Below are 16,919 nucleotides of genomic sequence, written 5' to 3'. Positions count from 1 at the left end.
GCATGACTAAGGCCTGCAAGCACAGAGGAGTGAAGAAATGTACAATTGTGTTTATTCTAGTGTTCAGAGTGATACGTACGATCATATATATGGTTGGGATTCCTACAGTTTGTATTAATGTGATCAGTCAGATAACACAAAAACACTTATATAAATAAGGAATATTTTAAGAAAAATACATTATTTTACTATAATGTAAAGTTTTCATCAATATAAACAATGCAGCACCTCCATTGTATTCATAGTATCATAAGGAAGTTTGAGGAGAATTTGAAAAGATTCAGTCAGTTCTTATATAATTGACATACTGAGACATGCACATCATTGCTGATACTGCTACATTCTGCACTAGTTGAAGCTTCTGGATGGTCTTCAAGGGGCATCTATAATGTACTGAATGGAGACACCAAATATGGACATCTTATATTTAGAGAACCTTAAGTGGAAAAATGGTTTTAAAATTGCACTATTAAACCATGCATGATCTCCACAGATCAACTCCATATCTTATGGGTTTTGTTTCTAAGATAAGGTTTACGTGATCTGGGATTTTACCAAGAGATGATAGTTACGGGGGAAATTGGTCAAGGAATGGGAATCTGGGTTTGATGATGAAGAAGGTCTGCAGCACAAACTAACGGCAACAAATATTTGCAAATAATAACTTTTTTTAAAAAATTGTGATTCTCAGGAGGTAAATTTACCTTACAATAAATTCTGTATATGTTCAGTGAACTCATAGAGAAATAATACAGCACCAAATATTGTATAATTTCTAGGAACCTACAATATTAGCAGTTAAGTGAGAAGTTTTGTAATTTGGGATAAAAAAAATAATTTGTTGGCAATTGTAACGAGAAGAACTTATCTTGTCCATTTTCAGGCAAGGACAGCCAGTGTATTCCATTCCTCCAGGTGGGTTTAGACATCCATATCCTGCCTTGGCTATGAATGCCTCAATGTCCAGGTGCGTTCAAGCGGGAATCTGGGTCTAATTCTCTCTGAACTAGCAAAACCATATCTGTGCATCACAGGTCAAACCAGTGTCAAGAACTCACAAGAGAAATTGAACATGCTTTATGTCTTATATCTTGCTTTTGTGGGGAGATTCTTTTTTCTTAATGAGAGAAATAAGCATTCTTGTAAAGGTAACATGCAGTATGGCCAAGATACAAGTTAGCTATGACTGTATCTCCCTCCGGGGGGGGGCTGCTGGTGAGGGGGCTGTGGGGGGAAGAGGGTCTGGGGTGACGGTGCATGTGCCCATAGATAGGGCTCTGAGTGCCCCCTCTGGCACGTGTGCCATAGGTTCACCACCACTGGCTCACACATTAGAAGCAAATTTAGAGGGGAAAACTTTGCTGAATTAATTTAGTATTTGGTACTCTCTAGAGCAGGGGTTTTTGAAACCTTTAAACCTATATATTTTTTTAAAAAACAACCCTTTTAAAAAAAACAAATCCTTGAACCCCTGTTCAAGAATGAAAATTCTGTTAGTAGAACATTTTGCCTGGAGGCTTTAGTTTTTCTTGGGACCTACATCAAATTCCCAAAGAACCATTAAGATTCTATAAAACACATTTATGCCACCTTCTACATTTATGGTTTATATAATCATCATTCTGATTATGCTGTTGCCATTTTTCACTTCATGATTCAGGGCAGTGAATCAATAATTTGCCGTTTTGGACCTCAATTTTGAGAAATTGACTTCTAATTGACCGAAAAGGCAAAATGAATATAGAAATTTCTAATAAGGAATAAAAATAGGCATATTTTCTCTTTAAGCATTGTTTAAAAGATGTGGATTATACAGATAAGGACCAAAATCTGTCCCAAGCAGTTCTCTCTGCCTTAGCAGTTAACGCAATAAATGGATTGTTCATAAGTTGGCCGTCAGTGATTGCTGTTGACCTTAGGCTTTAACTGTTCTTGCCACAGAAATAGGAAAAGGAAGGAAAGTGGAAAGGGGTATGAAGAAATAACAAGTAGATAATACATAATGATGAAAATACTGCAGTTGTGAGAAGGATTTTTTTTCAGCATACAACCTTTGTGCTTCAGCTTGATGTCTAGCAGGTTTTCCCCTCACATGGTTCCTCCTCCTGCACATGGAATTCATCCCTCAGGAATCCCACACCCTACCATCGTGTCGCCTATTGTTAAACAAGAGCCGACACAGTCCAGCCTGAGTCCTGAAGGAAGCTCGTAAGTAATAGGTTAGCTGCCTGCTGCCTGCATGCCTTTGTTGATGGGATGTCTAATAGGGAAACAGTTGCTCTCCATTTGTTATTTCTTAACATGTTTTACATTGTCCTTGGATGCACGTATGTCCTTACAAATTCATGATAATGCAACCTTACTGTGCACTATAAAATTACCCTCCGCCCCCGAATATTTTGGGGGTGCATTGTTTTTCTTCTTTCAACCCAGTAGTAAGATGGAAAGAAATTTATGCGAAAGGATTAGGGCTCTGGCATTAGCACAATAACTCCCCGCAAACTGAACACGACAGAACCAGATTTGGTGTGAGAGGAGGGAGGCTTGAGAAACAATGGCCAAGTTCAAAAAGGGCCAGATGAGCCTCCAGCTGTGTGGAGAAAAACATTTCCCCACAGCATCACTGCAGAAAAGGCAGTTCGGCAATGGCTCATGCCTCTGATTATAAGCTGCGGGACCCTTCCTTCCCACACCTCCCCTTTCTGTTACATGACTCTGAAAATGGAGCTATTATTAAGGACTTTGAAAGAAATCCAGAAGTTCTGCCCTGCATGCTTTTCCTAACTTGTTTAAACGAATGGAAACTACAATCTTCTGTTTGTTGAACTAGACACCAGTTGGAAACCTTGACTTCTCTTAAGTTAGGTAAAATAGTAGCAGGCTTTTGTTAACAGGCAACATGGCTGGAATAAATTGGATAGAGCAGATAACTAGGTCTTCATTGCAAGTTCTACACAGGTGCACGTCACCCCTACACTACTCTAGCTTATGAACTGTTAATCCTGTGAGAACATTCTGCACTGTATCTTATTCCTCTTCCATCAGCCAGTAAAGTTGTGGAATATTTCACACCATAAACATAGGTTTTACAGCTGTGAAAGTGAAGGCTTTTGTCCTAGGTGTAGCCATTTCCACAGTATTCCTCTGTACCTTTGTCTCAATAGATATGGTGTGAAATAAAACTTCATTAAGCAGCTAACCACTTCTAATACTGACAGTTTGTTAGAAATAATAATTCTTCAGTGTGCCTCATGTTTTCTGCTCCTTGTTGGTTGAAAGAGAGTGGACAGGTACATGAATTATGGGACTGTAATGAAAAATGTGGCTCTTCCAGAAAAACACCTGTTATTGTCAAAAAGGAAGAGGAGAAGAAGCCCCATATAAAAAAGCCGCTGAATGCGTTCATGTTGTACATGAAGGAAATGCGCGCCAAGGTTGTGGCAGAGTGTACGTTGAAGGAGAGTGCTGCTATCAACCAGATCCTAGGAAGACGGGTATAAGAACACTTTTTTGATTCTCCATTTGAGCCATGTGCTACTGACACACTGGTACATTCAAAATTTGCTTGTTGTGACTAATGTATTGTTCTTGTGCTTTTTAACAATGCCAATCTAAGAAAGTTTAAAGTCCATCTCCTAAACAGATAGAATAATCTTGTCAGTTGGCTGGGATTATAAATTTACACTTGGGACTTAAAGAGTACCTTGTTTGCTGAGTAGACTGGGGGTGGAGAATAAACCAAGAATCAGTGAATGTTAAGGAATCCAAATAAAATGGCTGAGAAAAGGTTGTAGAGCAGCAGTCCCTAACCCTCCGTGGCCTGCTAGAAACCAGTCCGTGCAAGCGGCAGGTGAGTGAGCAAAGCTTCATCTTTGCATTTGCAGGATCTATCCATTCCCCCCTCCAGATCGTGGAGAAAATTCTCTTCCATGGTCCCTGGTGCCAGAAAGGTTGGGGACCGCTTATGTAGAGAATGTCTGCTGAGAAAGAGGACTTGAAGCATTTAGAGCAGGGGTGTCAAACTCAATTTCATTGAGGGCCGTATCAGCATTGTGGTTGCCCTCAGGGGGCCGGGTGGGTATGGCCAGGGTGGGCATGGCCTACTGGGTGGGCGTGGCTAGAGTGCATATGGCCTACTGGGTGGGCATGGCCAGCTCTACATCATTTGCATCAAGGGTGCCTATGGGGGCCTGGGCAAGAGTGGGACAGATCTGAGGGTCTCTGGCAGAAGGAGGGTCTCCAGGCCAGGGCCAAGGCAGTGGGGGCCGTTCCCTAACTGTTTCCAGGATGGCTTCACGGGCCACATGAAACCACTTTGCGGGCCGGATCCGGCCCCCGGGCCTTGTGTTTGACATGTCTGATTTAGAGGAACAGGAAAAATGAAAAAAAATGGCAAAAACTCTAGCACATGTCTGTTCTGAAGCAATATCAAACTCCAGAGCCAGAATATTGTGGATGGGGTAAGAATGCATAAGAGCAAGAGTCAAGGTTGCAAAGAGGGATAGATAGAAAAACTGCATTCTGAGAAAGAAAATGGAGTTTACCATAGGGTTGAACAACTTTTTTCCATTGGATATAGAATCAGAATAGTTTCTATTTTGGTAAGAAAGATGTGCTAGGCTAGCAAGAGTTGGCAGGTTGTATACAGGTGATTCTTGTATACATCTAGGCTGTGTAATTCTGCCTGATGTTGCCCGTTGCTGCAGTGTTGCGAGTTTCCAATCCTCATACATTGGGAGAGGCTGATGAGGAAAGAGGAAAAGAAATTTTAACTTCCTTAACATTGACTTGAACTAAGCAGTTAAAGTTTAGTTTGTAGCTTTAAGTTGCTACAATTATGCATGTGCCTTCCATTATTTTCTCAATACAACGTTGGAATGATAAAATCAACATTTGAGTTCTTTTGCAAAAAGGAGGACCATAATTTCAATGATAATTTAAAAGTTTTATTCCATGTTCAGACTACAATATATTTTTCTTTGCTTCAGTGGCATTCATTGTCCCGTGAAGAGCAAGCCAAATACTATGAGTTAGCACGGAAGGAACGACAGCTTCATTCTCAACTCTACCCCACTTGGTCTGCCCGAGATAATTATGTAAGTTTTAATTGCAGATATGTATACTTCAGTAATGGTACTTCTAGTAGTGATAACCATCATCCAAATTCTGGGATCTGAACTCTGCATCTACAGATTCACAACCCACTGTACGGTAGGTAATTTAGGGTTCAATTTTCAGAATTGTCTTCAGAGTTGAGTTGTAAACTGTCAACAATGGAGAAATCAGGAGAATCAGGCAGTTCAAATGAGTATAAAGATTTATTGCAGGCTTAAGCTCTCTACAAGAATCTGAGCTACTAATGGTCAAGTGAAATGAGCAGGAATTAAAGCATTCGAAGTGAGCTGGACTTAGATCTTTTGTGGGTGCGCAAGAACTCATGACTGATGATGCATTTGAGCCCTCCCTCTGCTCAGCCTGATCATCTCCTACATAAACAACCAGAAGTATGTGAGGAAAACACAAAGAAATAGCAATGTTAAAAGCTGGGAGTAACCAACTCCAGCAGGGAATAGTGAGAGACTCAATTAGCTGCAATTGACTTCTGAATATTCAGTGACTGTTTTCCTATGCATTTCTAAAAAGATTTAAGGGGGATTGAGGAAGGTTCCAGTAGGAATTGATTAAAATTAATCATAAGGTTATAGTGTGCAAAATTCACAACAACAAATCCTAATAATCCCTTATTTGGGCAAATTAAGATATTTAAAACGATGAAGAATTAGTTAATCTCTTTTGAGAAAGCATTTTTGCTTGCTGTCTCAACATTTGCCTTTATTTGTTGCTTACTGGAAATTTTTTGTGGTCATCATATCTGCAGTAAAGTCAATAAAGAATAAAATTCTCAGAATGGCCAAATAATACATACCAGAGCATCTCATTACGAAGCCCCCAATTTTCTGTGCTTTTGCTTTATTTTCCCCAAATAAAATTTGCAGCCAGAGTTAGCATATCTGTTTTTTGTTCCTTGACATTTCATAGAGGTTTGAGACTTTTTTAATCTTGAGAATTTAATTTACACAGAATGTATTTCTGTTCAGTTAATAATTATAAACAACTAGATAGTTGGTTTTCAATGAGTTTATAAATGACCAAAAAAACAACAACCCCACAGTGTACAGTGACTTATTCAAATGAAATTGTTTTGCGTGGCATTTATCTAACTTAAGTATAGTAAGTTTTTAAATAATTCTACAATGTAATTCTGACTGGGTAAATTTGTCCTTTTCAGGGGAAAAAAAAGAAAAGAAAAAGAGAGAAACAAACTCAGCAACACATCCAGGAAACAGGAAGTACGTATCATTGCCACTTGGTCAATCTGATCCTAATCCATCCGTCTGGACCTGAACGAGTGTAACAGCATTATCCCACCTACCCATCCCCCAAGTGAGAGGAAGTGGGCAGATCAAAATTGCTATTATTTGTCCTTTTTTACAGTGTCTCTCCTAATTGGGTGACGTGTAAATGTATTAAGAAACCTAACTTCTTAATCTGGATAGGAATTTCAAAATGGCGTCAAGGATTATAAAGAGAAACAGATGTTGATGGGGGTGGGAAGAAATTTAACACTATGTTGTTGGTTCCTAAAAGCAAAATTCAAAGAGAGCGTAAGATGGCTTCCGGACAGTCGGCACTATGAGAATAATACTTCTGGTGCTGTGGCTTTGATATGGCCCTAACTGCAGTGCTTACTGGGAATGGCTGCTTTCAAAATAAATGCTTTTGTCAACCAAGGGAACAATCTGCTTTTAATCGTTTCAGCCCTTTCCCCCTACTTGGCTAGGAAAAAAAAAACGACATCTGCCATTGACATAAGGATGGTAGATTTGGAACTGCATAGTTTTAAGGCTCAGTCTTTAGCCATGCTCTCTTTAGCCTAACCAGCTTTAACCAGAATTGAAATAGACTGGAATAATTTCACCTGTGGTGAAAAGTAGGAGCAAACGAAGCAATCAATACACCTCTGCCCCCCCTCTTTGTTATTAACAGATCCAATGGCTTTGAAGAGCAAGAAGCCCTGCGTTCCATACCTGTCCGCTGACAAGTCCTGTGACAGCCCTGCGTCCTCTCACGGCAGCATGCTAGATTCTCCAGCTACCCCTTCCACTGCCTTGGCATCGCCGGCAGCCCCCGCTGCCACCCACTCTGAGCAAGCACAGCCCCTCTCCTTGACCACCAAACCCGAAGCCAGGGCCCAGCTGTCTCTGCACTCGGCGTCTTTCCTGCCCAGCAAGGCGTCTTCCTCTTCCTCAAGCCTCACCAGCCAGTCACCTCTCCTCTCCAGGGCTCTGCCCTTCACCTCTATGCCCCCCACGGCTCTTCTGACTACGCCTCCGACTTTTGCAGCCATTCCATCTTCTCAGGCAGCCCTGGCTATGTTGCAGGCCCAGCCGCTCTCCTTGGTAACCAAACCAGCCGAATGAGGAAGCTTCCCCAACACACACACCACCACCACCCCCGTCTCCATGCTAAAAGCCCCCAGTTGAGATTATGAAGCAGACAAAAGCCATTTATTGGTCAATATTTGACCCTTTCTGAACTCTTCCGTAAGGTGACTCTTGAGGAAGAAAGTGCTCTACTCTCAAGAGTTGTTTTCAGTAGTCTGTCTGAAGACCGTTTTTATTTTTAATTTTTTTTAAATAAAAACACCACCACCACCACGAGGAAAAAACATACTTTTTAACAAAACCCTGAAAAGAATGAAAAAACAAAGAACACAAGCCAAGTCCTGTGTTTCTATCGGTGCCTCTTAGGCATGTAGACTTGTACAGATGGATCATCTCTCAATGGTGTTTGCATGTTTTGATATCTTGCTAACTTTTGCTATCTCCCATTGGCCAGACAGTGTTTTATTTTACATGACTTCTCCTCTCATCCCGCTGTTCCATTCTTTTTCTAAGAGACTTCCAATATGTACCAGAAGACACAGTACCACAGAAATATAGTACCTCACTGTCATATTCAGAACTGCCGAGCCTCGGGGAGGCCAAATGCGTTTCTTGTAATCTGGAGTGACTGTCCGGGAAAATGGTAGGACAATCCATCCTGTTTCCTTACAGAATTATTTTCTGTAGCAGGCAGTAGGGGAATAGGCTTTGGGAAATTCCCTGTTATTTTAACAAAGGAAAATAAATCTGCATCCTAACTTGCCGTGTGATAGTATTCAATGAAGAATGTACATTTAATACATCTTGCACTCTGTCCCCCCCGCCCCCTTTCCCCTTCATGAGTATGCACAAAGAGGAAAAGTGTTTGCAACTGATGTTTTTATATTAAGATTGTCTCTAGCCTGTTGGTTCTGTCTGCCTTAATTTGGGCCCCATTAATTCCCAGAACTGGACCATAAACCATCCATAATAAACATTATGAAGTGTATATAAAGAAATAATTTGTACATCTTGTTCGGAGGAGCCCATCTGAAGATTCTTCTCTAGATCTTGAGAAATGGGATAACTGAAAGAGGGAAGGGTGCAGGAAAGTGCATTATGCTCTAGGGCCGTGGTGGCAAACCTATGGCACAGGTGGCACGCAGAGCCCTCTCTGGGCATGTGCACCGTCGCCTAGTCCTAGTCCTTCAGCTGGGTTTTATAAAACCTTTTTGCTTTAGGCCTCCACCACCGTGTCCAAAAAAATAATAAAAATCAATCAATTTCAACTTCTCACGGGGAAAAAAAAGTTCTCGCAAAGTTGGAATTGATTGAACTTTTTAGTCCCACCCAGTCTGCTGTTACCACTGCAGCCATACCCACCCAATGGGCCACACCCACCCGGCACCTGATAATACATGTGGGTTTTGGGTTGCAGTTTGGGCACTCAGTCTCTAAAAGGTTCGCCATCACTGCTCTAGGGCAGGGGTCCCCAACCCCTGGGCCCGGTCCACTATTAGGTTCAAGGAAATGTGTGTGTGTGTGTGTGTGCTTGCCATTCCTTCTCCCCCTCCCCCCCCCCCGCAAAGCCAGAAAGATTAGGGAAGTCTGCTCTAGGGAATTGGAAAAAGACCCAACCATGTTCTAGATCAGGGGTCCCCAATCCCCAGGCCATGGTCCACTGCTGGACCTATTTGGAATTGGGCTGCACATGGGCACGCGCAACTCAGCTTGTGTGAGCAGCGGGCACTTGGATGCGCTGGCTGACCACTTGGTACAAGTCGAGCTGTGCACGCATCAGCCCACTTGTACGGTCCAGTTTGCCCCCTCCTTCCTCAGCCAAGCCGCCAAGCCACAAAGGTTGGCGACCGCTGTTCTAGATAACACTTCTTCCAGCAATCTGACTGCCCTCACTTAAAAACAAGACAGTGTAAGGGAAAGAGAGGCGATTAAGATACAGAAAGTTAGTAATCAACTGGCACAGAAGCTGGTTAGGCCAAACAGGGTGAGCAGAACATGGTTTGGAACTAGAGCTGTTTTATTTATATGTCACATAATCTTCAGCAAGATCAAAGTGCCTTCTGGAAGTCTTCCAGTGATCTTTGTGAATTCTGTGAGTTGAAATCCACAGGTCTTAAAGTTGCCAAGATTGGACAGCCTTGGTTTGGAAGGACCCTATGTTGAAATGTTGCATACTCTTTGTTTCATGCATACAACTTAGTGACTTGGATTAAAACCTCGATATGAAAGATTAAAGGAGCTGTAAGATGTAATTCTCTGTATCCCTGGGTTTTCTTCGTGCTTTTAAAACCAAATCCATTGGAGATCAGAGCGCCCTGGATTCAAAATCTTAAGGAAGAGTGACATTTACTGATGTTTCAGTTGCAGTCTGGAAAGGGAAGCACGCTTGCTTGCTTGGCTTGTAATTTGTTACATCGGGCACATATTTACAGGGGGAAAAAGGGATTGAATACCAACAAAACTTGATTTTCCCCATGTCCTGGCTGCCACTTCAACAACAACAAAATATCAAAACCTTGTTGGAAATAGTATCGGCCATGTCTGTTGAAATCTCCTTTAAAAAAATATTGGCTGCATCATTTTTAAAAATGTATTTCCAGTGAAAACAGGATGCTAAGTTTCCATGTTAGCAGTTCAACAATGGCTCCTTTTTTTCCCTCTAAAAAGCAAAAATTGATTTCAAGAAACGTCTCCGAAAAAAAACATTGCATATTTGGCAAAAAAGCACCTGGGTCATGTGCAACCTTGCTCGGAGAATCCCAAGAGCTGCCTGCAGACAAACAGCCTCTTGAATCAGATTTCATGGAAAATTAAGGGCATGAAGCAACCTGTCAGAATAATTAAAGTCTGACCCTGGGCCAGACAGCTTCAAACAGATGTTGAGCTTTAGCAAGAGAGTATTTCTTTGTTTTACGCTGTATTTTCCCATACAGGAAAGAACATCTGTTAGGGTGCTGCTTCAGGAGGGGGAAAAAATGGCAGAGTTTGCTGCAGCGGGTAGGGATTGGGAAGCAGTCAAAATACGACTGGCATCATAGCTCAAGGGTTTGTGTCTAGGGCCATGTTTGCTTCCAATGAAGTACAGGTAGTCCTTGACTTACAGTAGTTCATTTAGTGACCTTTCAAAGTTACATCACTGAAAAAGTGATTTATAATCATTTTTCATACTTAACAAGTGTTGCAGCATCCCCATGGTTATGTGATCAAAATTCAGGCAGTTGGCAACGTAAGTCATGTTCATGATGGTTGCAATGTCCCAGGGATCGTGTGATCACCTTTTGCGACCTGCTGACAGTCAGTGGAGAAACCAGATTCACTGTTGTTAACAACCGTGTTACTAACTTAATAACTGCAACAATTTGCTTAATAACTGGCAAGAAAGGTTGTAAAATGGGGCAAAACTCACTTAACAAGTGTTTCATTTAGCAACATAAATTTTGGGCTCAATAGTGGTCGTAAGTCACGGACTACCTGTAGCAGATAGCATGGCATCAAGCCACCTCATTGGTTCAGGATCTCTTTGCTTTCTCATGTAAAAAACTAGCTGGCCAGCATAATCATTGCATTTCACTCCTTTCTTGTTAACAGGATGATGCCTCTTGAAGGCAAGATACTCACTACCCAAGTTAGGGCCTCATCTGGCATCGCCCAGCTGTTTTGGAAGCCATGCAAATGATGATTCTTATTGCGATCATCGATGATTGAATGGCTTTGGTGGATGCCAGGAAGTCAATAGTAGGGTTGCTGCTTGACTGGCAGGGTTTCATAGGATAGGAATATGGAAAACAGTTGCCCCATCATTATTACTGCAAATATGTGCATCTCATATCCTTGGCACCACGAAAATCAAAGCTAAATTAGTTGCTGCAAATGTAAGTGGACTATAATGAGTTATAATTGGGTGTAGTTTCTTGTCCCACCATTGTTTTCCCACTGGAATATTGAACACAAGGAATCTAATGATTGTGTTTACTTTGCCAAACTCTTAATGGCTACAGAGACCCCATAGTCACATTTTTCACATCTGCCCACCTGCATGCCATGGACACCACCCTTCCACTTCAGCCACACAGATCTTGAATGCATTGCTGTAATCCAGGGGTGTCAAACTCGCAACATCATGTGACATGTTGCGATGTATCACGACTTCCCCCATTGCCGGAGCTGGGGTGGGCGCAGTTTTGGCATGACGCATCCGGCCCATGGGCCAGCAGTTTGACACCCCTGCTGTAATCTAATTCTGATTGAATCAAAGTTTGCCCACAAATTTGTACATTTAGGATTAGTCCAGTAAAGGTATTTTGTGATCATGGGATATGAATTTTTTTCCCTTTTTTATGAAGAAAAAACTTGTAGAGAGCTTAAGCTTCAGTTCTAAATATGAAGTCTACTGGCTGTTGAGTGGCCCCTTGACTTGCTACCCATAAAAAGACAAGGGTAGGACTAAGGAACTACATTTTACTTTCAAAGTAAAAAAAAAAAGTTCACTGCAAGATTGATAGCAAGGCCAACTTCTGGTTGATAAGAACTTCTTAGTGAAGCTGGAGACAAGATATCAGAGTAGAAAACTGCTTCCTTACATTTCCTCTTCAGAAATTTTATAGAAACATTCTGCATCTTTTAGTATTTCATTCTTTCCATACCCAGATAAAACATTTAGCTGTTCATTGGGACTAAAGCGCTTGTCCACAAACAGGACAAGATCCCTATGGCTGAACAGGAAAAAAAAAGCCCGTGTGTGTGGCTTAAACTTAAAAAATTGAATTGAAAATTCTCATGGATTTGAATTCAGTCTCCAAACGAACAACAAAATCTAGCCAGCATCATTACTCTGTCATTTCTAAGATTCAAAGTATAGCTAAACCTTAAATTCTCATTAATGGGCTTCCTTGCTAATTCGGACATAGACCCTTCACTCGCTATACTTTGTTTCTTCTGCTCATTTCTTAGCCACATATTCCAGGTTGAGCAAAACACAATTATTTGTGTGTGGTGGTGGTGGTGGGACTTGATCTAGAGTTCTCATATCACTCTACAGGAAGTTCCAACCAGACGTAAGACACAGTGAGCTCAAGAGCAGCTGTGGAGAAAGAATCTACAAGCCCTCCCCCCCCTACACACACACACACCTAGGAGTTGCATATAAAAAGTTACCTTGAAAGATTTAAATTTTCCATGTGTACATTCGGGGCTATCCTACGGTTGAGCATTGGACTATCATGAATATACAGAGAGTATGTATTTAGTTATTTAAAATTGGTTCATTGTTTTATTTTTACTACATGTATGGAAGAAAGTTCTTACAAGGGCTGACTTTGTCTGCTATACCCTTTGCTTTCTGTTTGTATAACCTGCTGAGAATCCTGATGGATTGGGGTGGCATATACTGTAAACTAGCAGATAAATAGGTAAGATGCCATGTGTTCCTCTGCTTCAGGTAGCGTTAGATCAGGGGTCTTCAAACTCGGCCCTTTTATGACTCATGGACCTCAACTCCCAGAATTCCTCAGCCAGGCATACTGGCTGAGGAATTCTGGGAGTTGAAGTCCATGAGTCATAAAAGGGCCGAGTTTGAAGACCACTGCGTTAGATGTCTAGATTTTATTGATAGTCTGCTTGAGCTTCTGCATTTCTCTGGTACTGTCTCATGCTGTGTTCAGCCTTTTGGAAATTAATGTTCCAGAATGGTCTTTTCATTAGCTTTAGCTTTTAGCTAGACTTTCCTGGATATATGGTTAGCATTTGAGTGCTCCATTTTGTGCAGAGAATCTTGGGTTTCAGTCTGAAACTTCAGTGTCCTCTCCCATGGAGTGTGCCTGCATATCTGGAAATCCAGAATTCTGTCCTACCAATGGATAAGCAGTAAACTGAACTCAGTGGTTACAAGTCTTTGTTGACGTGGTGTCTTTCAGAAGTGAGGAATATGACACCCCTCATTCCCGGTCGGCTATACAATTCTATTTTGATAAGTAGGAAATTATCAGCATGCCTTGTAATGAATCTGTGAAATATTGATGGATATGAATATTACTCTGTGCCCTTCCCACCCTTCTTACTCCTAGTAAATATCCCTCCCCCAATGGTGTTTACGTCCATGGGCATGTCCCTTGTGAGTTGAATTTTGGATTACGATAACTTCTGGACCCAGTGAGTTGGGTCTCTGTTAATAAATAATGGCTAAACTAAATCCATGTCTAGTTTTTTTGTGTGTTTTTCCTTCCTCAGTATCCCTCAGTAGCATTCATGCCAGCGAGAGAGGCAATAAAGAGATGGGACATTGGCTGTAAGATAGCCTTGCAAGAGAAGGGAGTCTTAAAAAAATAACCATAAACTGGGAGGGTCAGTCTCTCTCTTCAGCAGCTGCACAGACATAACAGAAGTGAATGGAGGGTCTCAAGTTACCTCCCCTCATCCCATCTTGCAGCTCCCAGGAATCAACTGTTTGAACTTGGGCCAGCAAGAGACACAGGCAGGCCTGCCTGGCGCTTTTTTGTTCTCTTCTTTCACTCTTTTGTGCGTTACTGTTCTGTTCTGCTTTTCCTTTCTGTCTGTAACAATTAATGTAGGTAGCCGGGTTCTAAATACGTGATTGCTTTTCTTTGGGGATCCACTGGCCATCTCATTAAAAGCTTGAGTTGGGTAGGTCTTCTTTCTTTTCCTTTTTTTTTCCGAGAGCTTGTTATAAAACCTCCCGAGTGCAGATAGCATCTGGGCCCCTCTGTTCATAGCTTTATGTCTCTCTTGAAACCGAGAGTTGCGTCTGCCATCTTTGCTTGCATAACTAATCATGGTCAATGCTGGAGAAGCATTCTCCCATGCCTTCCTCTCTTGTGTGTCTTTTCAAATCAGACTTCTTCCCCCCCCCCCACCCTCTTACTAACTGAAATGCCTAATGAAGACCCGAGGGATCTTGCCGAGCAAGAAATAATTAGGGACTCAGACAGAAGCCCATTGCAAAGTTTGGGCAAAGGAGGCTTTCTTGATCCCATCTTTTGTGACAGACCATCGGGGAAGAGCTCCAGCTGTCCTCCTTCCCAACTCCACATGTTTGGAGTACAGCAAAAAATTCCCCCAGCCTTTGGCTTGCCTGCCCAAGCAGCTGGTGCAGGGGCAGAAGCTATGCTTAATACATTTTAATTAGCATCATTAAACTCCACAATTTGCTAATTGTTTTCCTTTTGATCTTCTATTCTGACCAAATTAATCCTCTGGGGAGCAAAACGGTTGATATGTTTGTGCTTAGATGCTGCTAATCAGGTGAAGACTTAATTGTTGTTCCCTGAATGGGACTGCTTGGCAGGCTGATTTCATGGGCAAGTGCCAAGTCGGTACCGTGGACAGGTGATTCTGGGTTAACCCTGGGGTCTCGAACTGTCTTGAGTTCTGGATCTTAAAAGATTCCTTGCACAGTGCTCTACTAAGTTGGAAAGGGTAATCGCTAGCTTAGCGAAGTGCCCTGAGCCTATCCTATTGATTTACCTGCCAGACAATTTTACTTTCAGTCATGTAGGTCTTCCTAGTTGGGAACCAGTTTCAGCTCACATCAAAAGACAGACGGTTCTTTTTGTTCATCCTGAGAATTCAAAGTGTGCCCTTCTCTTGAGCATCTTGCCTAGTTGATGCTATTATCCAGAGTTGGGTTGGCACTCAACACAGTAGAATTCCTGGCCTGTGTGACCATACGCTCCTGTCCCAATGCATATGGGAGGTGCTGAGTCAAAGGATGGGCTCAGAGGTGCCACACTCAAGAATTGGGGATCAATGGAAGTGGGGGTCCCATTTAATTTCCCTGTAACTTGTTGGATGGGATTTGCACATTCTTGATTTCTACCTGAGGCATAGTGGGGTAAAGTCAAATAATGACTTTAAAATTTCTCAGTTTTAATTTCTACTGCAGTCAATATTGATAGATATAACCCACATAAACCAAGGTTCTTGGGGCTTTTTAAGAATGTAAAGGGGTGCGGAAAACAAAGGATTATGAGACCAATGCCCCTTATGAACTGATTCTGTGGATACTATAATTATCTAGACTAGTCAGTAGATGGTGCTTGACTTAGATGCATTTGGATAAGAAGTTTCTTTGGCTATTTTAAGAAACAATAAAAGTGATTGTCTTTACTCCCGACAAGTCTATCCTTTAATTCTTTAGCAATGCATCCATTCTACTCATCTATTTGCTAACCCTGTGCAATTTGCCAGTGATAGAGGAGGTTACTCGCTTCTCTGCAGGATATTTGGCGAAGTTTATATGATTCATCACATTTTAACTCTGAAGCCAGCCGGATTCAGTAACGCACTATTGTTTTCCGTTTGCAGCTTGTTGGGGCCTGGATTGAATTAAAGGGATCAGTGAGTCGATGGGGGAACTGGTAGATAGATTGGCGTCAGCACAAGAAAATAGCCGCAGTGTTTCTCAATCATGGTCACTTGAAAATGAAGCATAGCTGACTGGGGAATTCTGGGAGTTGACACCCACATATCTTCAAGCACCCAAGGTTGAGAAACATCAACCCAGAAAGCTTTATCAATTCTGAATAACACTTGGGTTGTGTGGTAGTAATGTGGCCATCTCTAATGACAATTCAAGGATTATACATCTTATCCTAGCTGGCAAAATTGGATATATTAGAAAGAACACACATACACAACACTTCCTCCCTTTCATTTTGAAGAAATTGAAATGTAAAACTAGTTAATTTGATCTGCTTTTACAGTATTCTTCACCTATCTCCCTTCCAGCTTTTCCAAATTATGGAAACTTCTGTCTAGATTTCCTGCATTATATTGCCTTTCAGAATACTTGGGAACTGAAAGTATTGTATTGAATGGATTTAGCAGGAGGAGGTAAATTCTGCTCCTTTGGACACAATTGTGCAGCTTCAGGAGCATCCAAAGGTAGTCGCACAAGGATGGGGAGGAGGAAGGACTGCCCAAGAAGAGGCTGGCTAGTCTTCCTAGCATTCGAGGAACTCCATTCCTTGAAGAATTATAGAGTTAAGCCAGAAGACAAGAAGATAAACACTTGCATAAGAAAAGCTTGCCAATCGTTCCTTTCCTTTCCTTTTTTGCATAAGTTACATATGGGAATCTGATCAGCAGCTCTTATTTTGACACTGAGAAATCGCAGTGTATTCGACCTGGAGCTTTCCAATAAACATTAATTATGTGTCCATGGCACAGGGCTCTGTTACTCAACAGATTAAAACTGTCTAACAAGATGGTGACATGAAAACCACATTGCAGCATTTGTTTTCATTTTATCATGGTGTCCTAGAACCTCATTTTGTATCATTTAGACATGGGATTATTTTCAAGTCCAGCATTGTTTACTAGGCAGGCAGCTTTGGTGTGCTGATGTGACTATTCCAGTGTGGTGTGTTTATATAAGAATCTTGAACACTGGGGAAAAAAAATAAACAAGTGAGTGCACGAGATTTTTGTTTCTCATTTGAAAGCCAAGTTGCAAACGGT

The 16,919-nt window shown here is 41.6% G+C and overlaps 1 protein-coding gene across 2 annotated transcripts in view; it reads left to right on the top strand.

Annotated features, from left to right (window-relative positions):
• TCF7L1 (transcription factor 7 like 1) overlaps window positions 1-8,855 on the top strand; it is a 73,776-nt gene extending 64,921 nt beyond the window's left edge. The window contains exons 7-12 of one of the 2 annotated variants that reach the window (XM_081333693.1): window positions 884-967; window positions 2,065-2,208; window positions 3,335-3,494; window positions 4,989-5,096; window positions 6,290-6,350; window positions 7,048-8,855. In XM_081333693.1, the coding sequence (XP_081189819.1) occupies window positions 884-967; window positions 2,065-2,208; window positions 3,335-3,494; window positions 4,989-5,096; window positions 6,290-6,350; window positions 7,048-7,481 (991 nt within the window). In that variant the 3' untranslated portion in view covers window positions 7,482-8,855. The remainder of the gene's footprint in view (window positions 1-883; window positions 968-2,064; window positions 2,209-3,334; window positions 3,495-4,988; window positions 5,097-6,289; window positions 6,351-7,047) is intronic. The other variant, XM_081333694.1, reaches the window with a different exon arrangement.
• Window positions 8,856-16,919: the final 8,064 nt, after the last annotated feature.

Source organism: Vipera berus (assembly GCF_964194415.1).
Source record: "Vipera berus genome assembly, chromosome: 8".
Classification (NCBI taxonomy): Eukaryota; Metazoa; Chordata; class Lepidosauria; order Squamata; family Viperidae; genus Vipera; species Vipera berus.
The sequence above is the reverse complement of the archived record's forward strand: the minus strand, read 5'-3'. Positions and strand labels throughout refer to the sequence as shown.